The following is a 14,595-nucleotide window of genomic DNA, read 5'->3' on the forward strand; positions in this document are numbered from 1 at the left end:
CACAGCCCCCTCACCTAACGGGCAGCTCCAGCCATTGCTGGACCCTCCAGCAAAAGGTTCCCTCTACACATACCCCACCCACTAACCTGGGCCCCTGTCACCTGCACCTTATAGCTGTGGAGTCTGAGGGACAGAAGCTCCCTACACTCCCCCAGGGAATCAGGAAAAATGAGCCACCAGATCTGTGGTGGGAAGCTGGACCTGCCACTCATGAGCCTTGGGGCTTTGACAGATCCTGTGACCTCCCTGAGCCTCAGTGTCCACGTTAAACCTTTCTTGTGTGGCTAAGGCTATGCCCTGCTGAGGGCAGCCTGGGGTGGTCTCAGCAGGGTGAGCCCCGGCTGACTGTGGCTGGTGACTGTCTAACCTTTCTAGGAGCTCAAGGCCACACCCCATCCCAGGCTGGTCCCTGTTCTTTGGGACATTGTCCTTGGAAATGCCCCTGACCTGAGTCGGGGGGTTTAGGTGGGGTGCTGAAGCAGACCTCCTTTGTCCCTCTGTGGGGGCCAGGCCCTCAGGCACATGCCGGACATACCTCCCCCTCAGCCAGCTCAGGCCTAATGCGGCCCCCACCCAGCTCCGGCTCACACCTGAGAAAGACCCAAGCCTGGGGCCCTAGAGGCTGTGAGAAAGTCCCCACCGAAACCCACCGCTCCCTTCCCACGAAACTTTCCCCCCTCCTGAACTGGAGGCCCCAGCTCCTCCTCCAGCCCCTGGCTGTTTGAATAATAATAATCCCTGCCTCGGGCCTCCCTCTGTGCCTTGGAGCTCCTTCACCTCTGTCTGTCCCTGCTTAGCTCCCAGCCCACCAGGGCCAGAAACCTTTGAGATGACCCAGCCCTGGTGGGCAAGGCCAGCCTACTCCAGCAAGAGGTTGACCAGAGTAGTGCCCCTGCCTCCTCGCAGCTCCCCGGGCAGAAGCAACGCAGACAGGCCCACAAGCACACGGAGGCTGGCAGCTGGACTCCACGCCGAGGCTGGCGGGACCTCTGCGGCTGGGGAGACCCTCACCTCTCCTGGGCAGAGGATCATCCTTCCCATCTTCCCAACTGAGAGCAGAGAGCCAACCAGGAGTTGAGCCCTCAGCTCCCAGACTTCCAAGCGTGTCCCTGCAAGCTGGCTCGCTGTGTGACCTCGCACAAGCTCAGGCTTCCCATCTGGGTTCCACCCCTCACCTGCCTCGCCCGGCCCTCACTAAGACCTGCCGAGGCCCGGAGAGGCAAAGTTGCCCGGCTGGCAGGAGGCAGGACTGGGCAGACCCCGCCTGCGGCCTGGGGTCCCAGCTCCTGGGCACTCTGGATCCTGCCTCAACGTGGGAGCCGCCTCAGAGCACATGCCCCAGTCCGAGGTGCAGGCAAGCTTCTCCCCCAGGAGGGGGATTCTAGGCAGCCCTGGCCACCCCCACCCTACCCCCACTGACCTTGGCCTCCTCGGTGACATTCCACATGAAGGACAGGGCGTTGTAGGCCACCTCCTCGATGTGCTGCACAGTGTTGAAGTTCTCTTTGCAGTCAGCTGAAACCACAGGAGCCGGGAGGAGCGTCAGGAGGGAAGGGACGTGGGGCACAAGGCAGGGGCGAGCAGGAGCCGGGCCTCAGTCCGGGAGGAAGGAGGAACACTGGGCCCGGGTTACAGACTGGAGGGCAAGTCTAGCCTGGGGGACAGATCTGCCAGAGCCCAGAGGGAACCCCATAGCCCCTGTCGCCTGGTGGAGGTTGTCCTTTCCATGGGGGTTAGTAAGTAGGAGGTCTCCCAGGAGAAGTGACAGGTGATATGGTAGTGATAGCAGTAACAACGGTAGTAACAGCGGTCGTGACCGTAGTAATACTGGCAACAACCATTTCTTGAACACCTAGACTTGGCAGGCCCTCGGGTAATCCTCACAACTCCACTGGGCATATTCAGTTTATACATGAGGAAAATGGAGCTCAGAGTGGTTTGGCTACTTGGCGAAGGTCACACAGCTAATAAAAGGCAAAGCTCAGATCTGTCTGGCTCTGTGACCCATGCTCCCAATTCCCCTGCCACCCAGCCTCTTGGATAAGTCGCTAAACTGTGCCCCATTTGTATCAAGTTCTGCAGGCTACACAGTACCAGGCAGAGATCAGCACCACAGGCATGCAGGGGAGCTGGCCGAGGCTGGGGGGAGGGCGGGTGGAGACAGACCTGCAGGCAGGAAGGGGAGCTATGCCTCCCCCTATTTCGGGGCAGGTGGCACACACAGGGTGGCTGTCACCTGCTGACAGAGTCTGAGGATCTCACCCCAAACAAGAACCACCAGTACTGTGCCTCAGCTGTCTACCACCACTGCCAGCCCTGCATGGTGTGTGCTATGTCACCTAGACACACCGTAGGGGACAAACAGGCCAGCATCTCAGGGCCTATCTCTGGGACCCTGCGGAGTCCCCAGACCCTGTTTATCCCAAAGCACCCTGGAAAAGAGGCCACGGCTTCATGTCAGCAGATGCAGGTTCCCATGCCCCCACCTGGTCTGCCTGGAGACGGGTCACAGGGGCTGGGGGGGCACAGCAGGAGGAGGCCTGGGGGGAGGCTGGCCCAGGGCGGCGGGCGCTCACCCACGTCGATGACGCGCTGCTTGGCGGTGGGCTGCCGGGAGTGCCAGTGCTTCCAGAACCGCAGCTGCTCCACGGGCACCTTCTCATTGTCGAAGACGACCATCACCACGCTCTGGGGGCATGGCAGCAGTGTCACTGCAGCCCGGGGCGCCTGGTCCCTTCCCAGGATCAACCCGCCTCTCCCCGGGCCCCGGCTGGCCCCATGCCACCCCCTCCCCGGCTGCTTCAAGCCAACGCACCTTGACTTTGTTGGACGACAGGGCCAGGCCTGTGCCACCTGCTGGGGTCCGCAGGGTGACAGGGTAGAACTGGCCCTTGTTGAGGTAGGCCATGGGCGACTCGCCGGACTTGATGTGGATGGCTTTGGGGGAGCCCAGGGTGTACTCAAAGTCACTGCAAGGGGAGGAGGGGACAGTGAGGCCAGGCCAGCAGGGGTCTCCCTGGCAGCAAGCCGAGGCTCTCATGGACTCTCCCTGTGACCTTCCAAGTCACTTTACTTCCCTGGGCCTCAGTCTCTGCATTTTGGGTTCTATGTAAAGGGCTAGTTGAGCCACGGTCCTGATGAACACCAGAGAAGCTGGAGAGGTGCAAGTGCAGGGAGACCAGAGCCTGCGCTGCCGAGCACCAGGCTCCCCGCCGCACCGCACGCAGCCCAGGACAGGACGAGGAGATCATTCTCTTTCCTTTTACTGCACTTCCCCCCTTTCCCATTCACTGATTATGTGCTGGGGACCATGTAAAGCTGTCTGCAGCCCCTGCCCCCCGCCAAGCCCCTGTCCCCCTGGTCAAGGATCCAGAGGGGCCACATTACCTCTTGAGGCTAGGATAGTCCTCTGCACACGGGGGTTCCGGGGATGCTTTCAGGATATCTGGGAAGAGCAGCGACTGCAGAGAGACATAATCCCGATATAGTAAGTGACCATGTGCAGGTTTCCGGAGCCTCAGCCCAGGGTCGCGCATACAGCTGTACAGACTGTGCAGTGGGCAACTTGGAAAACAGTACAGGGCAACCCTGCCTCAGCTCTGGGACTTCTTCCTTGGATTCCAAACCTCTGACCTTTCCACTCTCTCATCTCCTTCTGTACATGACTGCACATATGCGGTGTACCGTAGGGGCCCAGGAGGGCTCTCACCTCCTGAGGGTCATCTTTGAAGGTGCTGTCTGGCTGCCAGCGCTGTGTGGGTGGCACCCCATGAATGCTCTCAAACAAGGAGTTGAGGGAGCCGCTATCGTACACATCACTGGGGGGCAAAAGGTAGCTGTCCTCAGAGCCCACTTCCAGCTTGCTGGGGCCGGCAGGGAGGGGAGCTGCCTTGCCAGGGTTGGGCACAGCTGCCTCCAAGCTCATCAGGCTGTTCTTCTTGAGCAGATCCGGGTACTCTGGGGTTCCAGGCGCGTTCTCTGATAGGAATTTCATGAGGTGCGTGGGGCTTTCGAGGGGAGTGAGGTCCGTCTCATATTCCATGCTGTGGTAGAACCTGGGGGGAGGGAAAACTGAGTGCTATGTTCTCTGGGGCAGGAGGGGCCCTTGCTTAGACTGGAGGTGACACACTGACACATTGACTTTCTTCCATCCAAATTTTCTTTTGGTGCTGGGGATCAATCCTGGGGGCACGGAGCTATGTCCCCAGCCTTTTTTATTTTTTTTATTTTGAGAGTCTTGCTCAGTTGCTGAGGCTGGCCTTGAACTTGTGATCCTACCTCAGCCTCCTGAGCCGCTGGCACTACAGGTGTGTGCCACTGCGCCTACGCACCCGGGGACTGTTTCGGCCTTGCAAGAAGCAGGCCGCCGCGGCAGACCGATCTCACCAGGGATGAGAAAAACGTGCCCAGAGTGGAACCATACACATGTTCAGGGTCGAGGGGGAGAACATGTCTTATCCACTTACAGGACTTGTTAATTTAAAAAATGCAAGTTTATCATTTATTTCTTAGCCAGAGTCAAATATCCTGTGTCAAAAATGTCCCCACTTCAAAACAACAGTATGAAGTCATCCCGTGAGCTGTGTATGGGAGGGGGCTGTGGATCTGTGGGTGTGGTAAATAGATGTTTAGAGAAAGGTCTGGAAGGATGTACCCTGAATTGTTAAGGTGGACAGAGGTGCAGGATCACAGGACATTTTTACTGTTTACTTATAGTCAGTTTTTTTTTATTCCAGTTGTAGAGGACATAATATCTTTATTTTACTTATTTATTTTTATGTGGTGCTGATGGAACCCAAGGCCTCACACGTGCCAGGCAAGCGCCCCCCACTGAGCCGTGACCCAGCCCTGGAATCAGTGTTGAGAAAGGCCCCCAAAGCAAACCCAGGCCGGGCTGCGGCTCCGCAGGGAGGCCGAGCAGGCCCCGCCCACACGCTGCTGTGTGCCAGGAGGTGCCCACTGCGGGGGTTTTCTGGAAGGCACGAAGGCCCACGAGGCTTCCCGGCACAGGCCTTGCTCGATCATTTTTGAGAAGTCACCCAATTGGCCGGAAAGGAGAAAGTGGAGAGAGAGGGGCAAGGTCCCCCCAGCAACCCTCTGGCCATGGCTGCTGTCTACAAGGAAGGGAACACTGGTGGCCCGAGGCACGAATGCCAGGCAGAAGCCCAAAGAACCAGAGGGAAGAAGTAAGGAACACAACTGTCCCCTCACTAAGGACAGAGCAGCTCCCCTCCCCCAAAAAGGCTGTGGGGCGGAGGGTTTGGAGCAGGGACAGAAAAGCTGCCTCCAGGGCTTCCCCGCTGGGGCTTTGAAGTTTGTTTTCAGTAAACACCAGCTCAGTGGCCTGCAGGCAGGGGTGTGTGTGTGTGTGTGTGTGTGTGTGTGTGTGTGTGTATGTGTATGAGCGAGCACGTCCAGGAAAGCCCAGGGCAGCCCCCTGCCTCTTCCGCCTTCATCAGCCCCTTCAAAAATATTTTGGAAGATCTTATACATCACACTGCCATAAAGACGGCTTCAAGGGTTAGGGTTCGGCTTAGTGGGAACAGAGGGCCTGCTTGGCTCGCTCAGGGCCCTGGTTCAACCTCTAGCACTGCAAAAAGAAAAACAAAAAAATGAGAAGAGGAAGAAGACAGGCAGGTTTAATGCTGTGGGTTGGAGTATATTATTTTTTTTCTTCTGATTGTCAAAGAAATTAAAGCACTTTCATGAGCCCCTAAAGGCACTGTGGGCGCTGTCCCTGTGTCCCTGTGTCTAACAGGCAAGTCTGTCCATGTTAGAGGGGTCTGAGGTGGGGGAGGGCTGGGGAGGGCAGAGATGGCCTCACCTCTTTCCTTGGTCATTTCGGCCCCCGGTGCTGGAAGACAGTATCCGCTTCTCCTTGGGGCCCTGGGGGCAGAAAGGCAGGATTTATGAATGATTCTTGGCTAAGATCTAGCTGTTAAGAGCCTCAACCTGCTTCTGTGGCTTTGGCCTGGAACTCTGGGAGAAGACTCATGGGTCTTTCAGGTTGGCCGTAACTCTAGCCACCATTTAGTCTGGTCCCCAAGTCAGGGAGCAGAGAGAAGCAGCTCAGGCTTACAAGTTAAAGAGCTTTGAACTTGGAGTCAGGCAGACCTGGCTTCCTCCCTTTACTGCTTAAAGTTCTGTGTAAGTTTATATAAAAGACTGCACCTCTCTGAGATGGTTGCTTCATATGTCAAGTGTAGGATTATAAAACCAACTTCAAGGAATTATGAAGATTTATTCATAAAATAATACTGGCTTTTAAAGCAGAGAACTCCTTGTGCACTAGACCTTGTACCAAATGCTTCTATTCTCTGATTTAACCCTCACCCCACCGGGAGATATCGACTGTCATCACCACTGCGTGGATGAGGTGAGGGCAAGAGAGACTCCATTATCTTGGTGCTGAGGAGCACGGACTCTGAATCCAGAGTTCCTGGTTCAATTCCTACACGCATACTAGCTGTGTGGCCTGGGCAAGACACTTAACCTCTGCACCCCACATCCTCATCTATAAAACACAGGTGACAAAAATAACTTCAGGGATGGCCGTGAGTGCTCAGAACGGCACCTAGTGCAGACACAGCCTGACCGCACAAATGTGGCCTTCCATGATTATAGTATTATCACACCTTAGAACATTCTAACTCATTGTCCCCAAGGCTGATAAAGCCAAGACTCCAAGCCAGGCTAGTGACTCCAAAGCCTGGGCTCTTAATCACGCCCCATGGGACAGTATGCAAGAAGGTCCTGGCTTGCAGTAAGAAGCAGGAAGTGGTCCCCTTTACCACTGTGTTGCCCAAGCTACACGGCCAGCTTGGGGCATGACGAGGTTTTGAACTCCAAGCTGGTACTGGCCATATGGCAAGACCATGTCCTCACTATCCACAGGACTGCTCCAGACCCAGGTGGATCTCGCCAAGACACTGTATACTACATAAAAACCATGTAGACGTCACCTTCAAAGCCTGGCCCCACTGTTCTGGCCCTAGGAATGGCCTCTTGCCCCAGAGAGATGGTGCTGGATTTTATTTGTCTTAGGGTCCAAACTTAACCTATAAATTCCAGGTTGGGGTTTGAATCAGACTAAGAATTCTGGCTCCTGCCACGGCCCCCACACTGAGGTAGCCATTTCCGTTCCTCTCCTGCTAGCCCGGGCTGGACACGGTAGTCTTCTGGGAAAGCAGCAGAGTGAGGTGACCAGATCACTCCAGGATGAGAATCCAAGTCAGAGAAGAGGGTGGCCTTCTACCTGGACCCACATGCCCCTGCCCTCCTGTGGCCTCTGAATTCATGAAGAGAATGTGTCTTCCTTCTTGTGGTGAAGTGGACAGTAAGTTTCAGGGCTAATGTGCAAGGCGGCTCTACATCTTCCAAGTTCAGTTTCGAATCAGTTATCTCAACAACTGGCTATTCTTGTCCCTGATCCCCAAATCTAGGCAAGTGTCTTGGTGCAGTCCCCCAGCCCAGGGACAGCAGATAAGTGTGCTGTCCTGGGTCAGTTCTGGCAGGGCTGCTGGAGTACTGAGCCGCCAGAGCTGCTGCAGCCCGTGTTCCCTCAGTGAGGATGCAGCCTGGGTCCCAGTGGCAATGCCTGGCACAGGTAGAGGGGGTGTCACCTGTGTTCCATGTTTGTGATTGCTAACTGGATGGAGCCCTGTTTATCAGAGATGGGAGGGACGAATTCCTGTTCTCAGGAACCAACAGTCTCAAAGTCAAGGTCAGGGCCCTGGAAATAATTAGAGAACAACAGAAGACAGTGTGGCAGCGAGGCAGGAAGGAGAGCAAGATGCTCGGGAGAGGGAGCAGATGTGGCAGAGTGGCATCCAGGAGAAGGCTGGCCTTGGTGAGGCTCAGAAGGAAGGAAGGAAGGAAGGAAGCGGGTGGCGGGCTAAGTTAGACAGGAGGAGTGTTCCAGGTGCCGGGGCTGCAACAGGAGGGTGGGGTGATGGGAGGCTGGGGCGATCCCAGGGACAGGACAGAGGGTGGCCGGGCTACAGTGAGCCTGGCGAGGTGTTCATCTGTCAACCCACACCTGGCGTGCCCTGGGTGGCTGTGCTGGGTGCTGGGGACTCAGTGATGACACGACGTTTTCCTTCCCTCCAGGAGCTCAGTCTCATGGAGGAAATGGAGGAGTGAATGAGCAGGCGGCAAGTTTCTAAGGCTAGGCGGGGAGGATGGCGGTGGGTATGAGGGCCCCAGAGGAGGCACAGAATGGGGGACCCAAGAAAGCACCCCTCACCCCATGAAAGAAGGAGGTGACATTTAAGCTAAGATCCAAGCAGCGAATGGAGTTTAGCCAGGAGGAAGGGGCAGGGGCCAGGAGGCGGAAACAGCGCGTACCAAGGCCCTGGGGTGAGGGGCTGGGCCGGCTGCTGGTGGCTGCCACAGCCTGAAAGCAGACCCCCATTCAGTGGGAAGGGGGCGACGTACCATGTAGTAGTCGTAGAGGAAGCTCAGGGCTGCCACGCTGTCGTCGTCACCGTTGACTCTCATCATGGCCTTCGTGGCGGCTGTCAAGGGGTTTTCCAGGTACGTCCTCCAGGCCTCGTCCTCGCTGGTGTAGGGGAGCTTCTGAAAGTCGACTGGGTCGTTCTTCAGCAGCCGCACAGACCTGAAGCTGGAGGCGCACGAGGAGGGTCAAACTTAGGAAGGTCCCTGCGTGCGCAGCCTCGAGCCAACGCCCAGGAACTCAGAGAGCCACCAGCCTCGGAAACTTGGAACTGCTGTGCCACATTGGGCAGCTCGGGGCAGCGGGATGGACACGAGCTCTGGGGCTGGATGGGCACCAATGCTGCCCCGTAGAGGCTGTGGACGGGGGCCTCCGTTCCCTTCCCTGCAGTGAGGGCCACAGAGCCAACCTTGCGAGACTAGGGGGGATTCAACGGGACACGCGTCAGGAGAAGTTCAGAGGCGATCGATGCAACCAGATGGGAAGTGACAATGACATGCTGCAAAGATGAAAATGGCCAGACAGCCCAGCATGCGTTCTTCTGAGGCTGCTGCCCTCAAGGCCGTGAAAGACACAGAGGCTGCGGATCACTTTGTCAGGGGACCACAGCCAATGACAGAAGCCCTTAGGCAGCAGTGGTCTTGGGAAGTGGCACTGTGGACCACCCTTTATTGTAGGGTCCCCAGGCAGCTGCTCAGATGCCAGGACGTGGAGCTGAACGTTTAGGGCACACGGAGGCAGGCAGAACCTGGGCACTGTGCCGAGAAGCTTCCACAAATACAAGGCACGGTCCCCAAGAGACAAGCCCCACGGGCTCGAAGGAAAGGGGCCCCGAAAAGCTACAGGAGGAGGCAGACATTTAGCTGGGGACGCTCGGCCCTGGAGATGGCTTCGCTCAGTGGCAGATGGGAGCAGTTGTAGGACGGTGGGGACACAATGTAGAATGACGATGATAAAATAGCCCCTAGTCTGCATCGGGCATCGGCCATGGTTTAGGAACTGAGCTGGACTCCTCTCGAGAATCATCATCTAGCCCCGTTCTCACGACCACCTGCCGAGGCGGCTTCTGGTATTACTTCTGTTTTTGGTAGAGGAAACTGAAACTCAGAAAAGTCAAAAGGGCACGGTGCAGGGTCCCGGTCAGAGAGTGGCCCAGAGGGGATTCAGGCTCTGACGGAAGGGTGCTGTAGGACAGGACGGTGTTCTCAGACTTGAGCTGTAAGAGAAGGACTCGTATCGCTGGGCCAACCTCTGGAGTTTCTGAGTCCCTCTGGGGCAGGGGGGTGATGGAGAATTTACATTTCTGACAACTTCCCTGGTGCTGCTACTGCTAGAAGCCTGGGGACCACACTCTGAGAATGGCTCAGGACATATGCTCTCAGTCACGAGCAAACCTGGCCGAGAGCCTCTTGGAGCAGAGTATGTGGAGGAGGCTGCAGGTGAGAGGACGGGCTTTCCAGGCTGGGGCTGGAGAGAGCCCCAGAGATGAAGCTCTTCTGCCGCCCCAAAGCCTCCCTTTATATGGGCCTGGTGGGCTCACCCATGTTAGGGCCACAGGAACCCGTCAGCTGCCATTGACCATAATGACTTTCACTAGATCTGCACATTACCAGACGCTACAAGGTCAGGATTTCACTTCAGCCCACTGACACCTGAGACCAAGGATGAGAAAATGCCCAAGATCGTCCAGCCTTCAGTGACACACCAGGACTTAAACTCAGGCTTGTCCGGCACCAAAGTCACACGCTTTCCACTCAGCCACACTGCTCCGCCACAGTGCGAGAGGGCAGTCTTTACCAGAGCAGAAAAAATGCGTTAGGAATAAAATTTCAGGCACTGTGGCAGATTAGTGGGTGGGCAAGAGCCACCTGTCACCCAGTGACTCGGGCCCACATTCTCCAGCTTGGTGGAAGCAACAGCCCAGACTAGATCTCGGCAGGCGGGGGTGGGGGGCTGGGGGGGTAGAAGTCAACTCTTCTGCGGACTTCATCTAAGGCAGTGTCTCCCATTCCACTTCACGGGGCCCCAGGTATATGGCTCTGTGAGGGGGGCAGAAGGAGCTGTCACACAAGAAAGAGAAATGACAGAAACCTTCCTGCTCTAGGGGTGCGGAGAGGGAGGCACACCCCAAGTTTCTGCTGCTATAAATCAAGGAGCTGCAGACAGAGAAGTGAGAAAAGGCTCCTAGCTGCCTCCTGGGCCTGGGGTTAGAGGAACTTACCCACTGAGCCCAGGGTGGCTGCCCCCGCTCTGCCCAGCCCCAGGCTAAGGGAACTCCCAAACTCGGCAGGCAGGCCTGGGAGAAATGGAGGAAGGCTGGGTGGCCCGGAGCGCTCCTCCCCAACAGGCCAACCAGTGCTTAGCCCCACTTCTCATTTGTAAGTAAGTCTATAAAGTACCCACTGTGTAGGATTATGAGGATCAAGGGCACTAGCTTAGAACTGTGCCTGGCACATAATAGGCACTTAATATGCGCACGCTATTGCGGTACTCCAGTTCAGCTTGGTCACACAAAACAGTGGCAGAACTGGGCCTGGGATAAGAGGGTGGAGTGTCTGTTTTTATGTGTGTAAGTGTATATCTATATATTGGGGTACTGGAGATCCAACTGAGGGCCTCATGCATGCTAGGCAAGCACTCTACCACTGAGCTACACACCCCTAGCTCCTTTTTCTTTTTAATATTTATTTTTAAGTTGTAGTTGGACACAATACCTTTTTTAAAAATTATTTTTATGTGGTGCTAAGGATTGAACCCAGGGCCTTGCATGTGCTAGGCGAGCACTCTACTGCTGAGCCACAACCTCAACCCATCCAACCCCAAATTCTTTTTTAAATTTTATTTTGAGATGAGATCTTGCTAAGTTGCCCAGACTGGCCTGGAACTTGCAATCCTCCTGCCTCAGCCTCCTGGGAGCTGGGATAACAGGTGTATACTACTGTGTTTGACTTTCCTACACTTTTTGAAAAAGAAATTTTAGGAAACAATAATAAAATCATACCTAAAACAAAGGAACTGATAGTATTTTCTGATCACCTGGGAGACTTTCCTGGCCTACAAGGGTCTCCAACGCACCCTCTGGGGATCCCAAAGTCTGATTCCTTGATAAAGGCTACATCTTCAGCATTTCCTGTAGGCAGACACGGGATCACTGCATCTATGTGACCTCTCAGCTCCCACAAGCAGTAGCTCTGAAAACAGGAGGTATCATCGCCTTCTACAGAAGGGGAAATTGAGTCACCTCAGGCAATATCACCTAAACGGGGACTTGCTGGGCTCCAAGATGCAGCTCAGAACCTCTCTGTTAGTCTCCTTTCTAGATGCCTTTCCTATTCTGGAAATTTCCCCTCTCTGGAATACACTGAGCCAATTCTCTTCTGCAAGGCAGAAAGGAATTTTCCACCCACACAGGCAGGAGGAACTAAGTAGGAAGATGAGACGATGACTGGAAGAGTTTCTGGCCAGAAGCTGAAATCCTAGTGTCCTGGCCCCGAGGCCGGCCCACACCTACATCCATCTCATGTCCTAGCACCAAGCATTCAGCTTCCGGAAAGTCTTGACTACGGATAAGCTTAGCATTGCATTGTGTGTCGAATCCTGAAATCCAATAAGTTTTGGTTCTCTGTGTCTCTCTTGCACATACATGGGCGCTCTCTCTCTCTCTCTCTCTCTCTCTCTCTCTCTCTCTCAGATTGAACCCAGGGGGGCTTTACCATTAAGCTACATCCCCAATCTTTTTTTTTTTTTTTTTTTTAAGACAGGGTCTCACTAACTTGCTGAGGCTGGCCTCCAACTTGTGATCCTTCTGCCTCAGCCTTCCCAGTAGCTGGGATTACAGGTGTGCCCCACCACACCCAGCTTTGTTCTCTGTTTTCTTAAAGATTGGGTCGAGGACCCAGTGGGTGAGACAGAGGGGAAAAAAATCCCAGGAGTCGATACAGGATGACTGGGGAAAGGCTTCCAAGAAGGGATCATTCAAGAGTGACAGGGCTAGAACAGAGGGAAACTAGGTGACTCTTGTCTTATGAGGTCACCTTCCCTAAGGCCTATGCAAATTCTCCATTGGTGTCTGTGTCCAAGATGGAACTCCTGAGCTCTCAGAAGATGAAAAGGAATGGGCGGGGGGTGTGCTCGGTCTTGGGCAACCGCCAACTTGAGATCCTGTGGCACACACCAGGTGGCCCCGTGGGAAGCACTGCCGTGGTGTGGTAACTCTGTCCTAGAGTAAGCCCCTTCGCCTTCTGAGCCTGCTTCCTCATCTGTGACATGGGTCTCCTGAATGTCTTCTGCCCGCCAGTCAGGGACTGTTCTAGATAGATAAGGTTCTGCTCCCATGGAACCCACCGTCTAATTGGAGAAGACAGACCATAAACAAGTAGGTAAATGAGTTAATTTTACTTGGTGATAAGTGCTGTAGGAAAATTAGAACACGGTAATGCAATGGCGAGTCACCAGGGTGGCTACTTTAGAGGAGAGTTAATCTCTTGGGTTGTTAGGAGAATTAAGTGCATTTATGTGAGAAATGTGCTTAGCCTAGAGCCTGCCGGAGAATAATCTCTCAGCAAATAATAGCCATCATCACATCATCATCCTGGAACCCCCAAATGAGAGTAAAGGGGAGACTGCCCGAGGTTCTTAGGTTATCACTACCCCCAAGCCTCCTGTCTGTGAACCAGGTTCCGCGTCAAAGACAAAAGAGAGCTAATAACCCCTTGCCTCAGCTTGCACCTCCATTATCTTGTGGGGCCTCCCAACACACATGGCGTGTTATTATTCCTACTTTAAAGACCTGGAAATAGACAACAGAGACATTAGGTGACCTGTGTCTGGCCTGAGAACTCCACAACTAGCTGCTTTTCCACCAAGGGATGTAGGAGAGAGTCCAAAACAATAAACCCGCACGGCACCCATCCATCATTTTAACAAGGATTTTTCAAGTAACTGCTATGTGCCAGACCCTGTCCTAGGCAAAGAGGATGAGGCTGGAGACAGGGGTCAGCAAGGGGGCACTTTAACGGCAGTCAGACAGACGGGACCACCAAAACCAAAGAGCAGATATCAGACAGGCAAAGAAGGCTCAGAAGGAAAAGAAGCCAGAGGACTTCCGACCTGCCCAAACCCTGGGGAGTGACGGAGGCTTGCTGAGGAGGGGGTGGAGGAGAAGAGGGAGGATGGAGATGGGTGGGGAGCGCCTGGGACCTTCCAGCTGAGAGCAAAGACAAGATCAAAGGCATAACCTGGGACAGCTCCCAGGGCTGTCCGCCTACTGTGTGCCAAGTATGAGCCAGATGCTTTGCATGTCACCTTGCCTCAGGGAAGGCCAGCCCACTGAGGAGGAAGCTCAAGTCCCAGATTTGATAATCGCTCACATTTGCATAGCATGTTATATTCTTCAGCGCGCCTCTCATATAGCTGTCATACCTGGGATCCTGCAACGCTCCTGTCCGGTAGGGAGGGGAGACGTGACTGTCCCCAATTGATAGCAGGAAAAAGGGTGACGGAGAGGGCCGCTGGTTTGCCTAAGGCCACCCAGCTGGCATCTCAAGGTGTCAAGCCTAGAACTGAGGTCTCTGGTTCTCACCTTCCAGAACCTTCACAAAGCCACTTCCCCAGCGCCTCCCAGTCTGGCTTCTCCTTTGGGAAAGAGTTGGAAGTAAGATCAAGAAAGAGGAGCTCATGGGCTGGGGATATGGCTCAAGAAGTAGCTCGCTCGCCTGGCATGTGCGAGGCACTGGGTTCGATCCTCAGCACCACATAAAAAGTCCACCTAAAGCTAAAAAATAAATATTAAAAAAAAGAAAGAAAGAAAGAGAGAGGAGCTCAGGAGTCTGGTTGCCGGGCCTCACTTGGGAGGTCTCCTATCACTGGCCCACAGGGATGTGCACACTGCCCAGGCAGAGGCCCAGGGTGGGTGGAGTCTTCCCCTCAGTTTACTTTGGGCCCAAGGCATAAAAGGGGTGTGGTCCCAGCCGCTCAGTGCCCAGTCACCCTCTTATCCTCCTGACTCCAACATGCATCATCCCGGGCACTGGGAGGGAGGCGACCAAGAGTGGGGAGGTGGGGTTTCATCCCAACAAGCCCCTCTGACTGGCAACAGCCTCTGCTTTCTGCCTGAGCCACTTAAAACTTCCAGTGGGACT

The 14,595-nt window shown here is 54.9% G+C and overlaps 1 protein-coding gene across 2 annotated transcripts in view; it reads right to left on the reverse strand.

Annotated features, from left to right (window-relative positions):
• The window catches only part of Grhl3 (grainyhead like transcription factor 3), a 33,412-nt gene that overhangs the window by 12,536 nt on the left and 6,281 nt on the right, over positions 1–14,595 (reverse strand). Inside the window, exons 2-8 of one of the 2 annotated variants that reach the window (XM_015485512.2) lie at positions 8,437–8,623; positions 5,825–5,886; positions 3,710–4,055; positions 3,388–3,461; positions 2,816–2,969; positions 2,577–2,688; positions 1,421–1,515 (exon numbers count right to left, since the gene is read on the reverse strand). In XM_015485512.2, the coding sequence (XP_015340998.1) occupies positions 1,421–1,515; positions 2,577–2,688; positions 2,816–2,969; positions 3,388–3,461; positions 3,710–4,055; positions 5,825–5,886; positions 8,437–8,623 (1,030 nt within the window). The remainder of the gene's footprint in view (positions 1–1,420; positions 1,516–2,576; positions 2,689–2,815; positions 2,970–3,387; positions 3,462–3,709; positions 4,056–5,824; positions 5,887–8,436; positions 8,624–14,595) is intronic. The other variant, XM_048816086.1, reaches the window with a different exon arrangement.

The sequence above is a fragment of the Marmota marmota genome, unplaced genomic scaffold, assembly GCF_001458135.2.
Source record: "Marmota marmota marmota unplaced genomic scaffold, marMar, whole genome shotgun sequence".
Classification (NCBI taxonomy): Eukaryota; Metazoa; Chordata; class Mammalia; order Rodentia; family Sciuridae; genus Marmota; species Marmota marmota.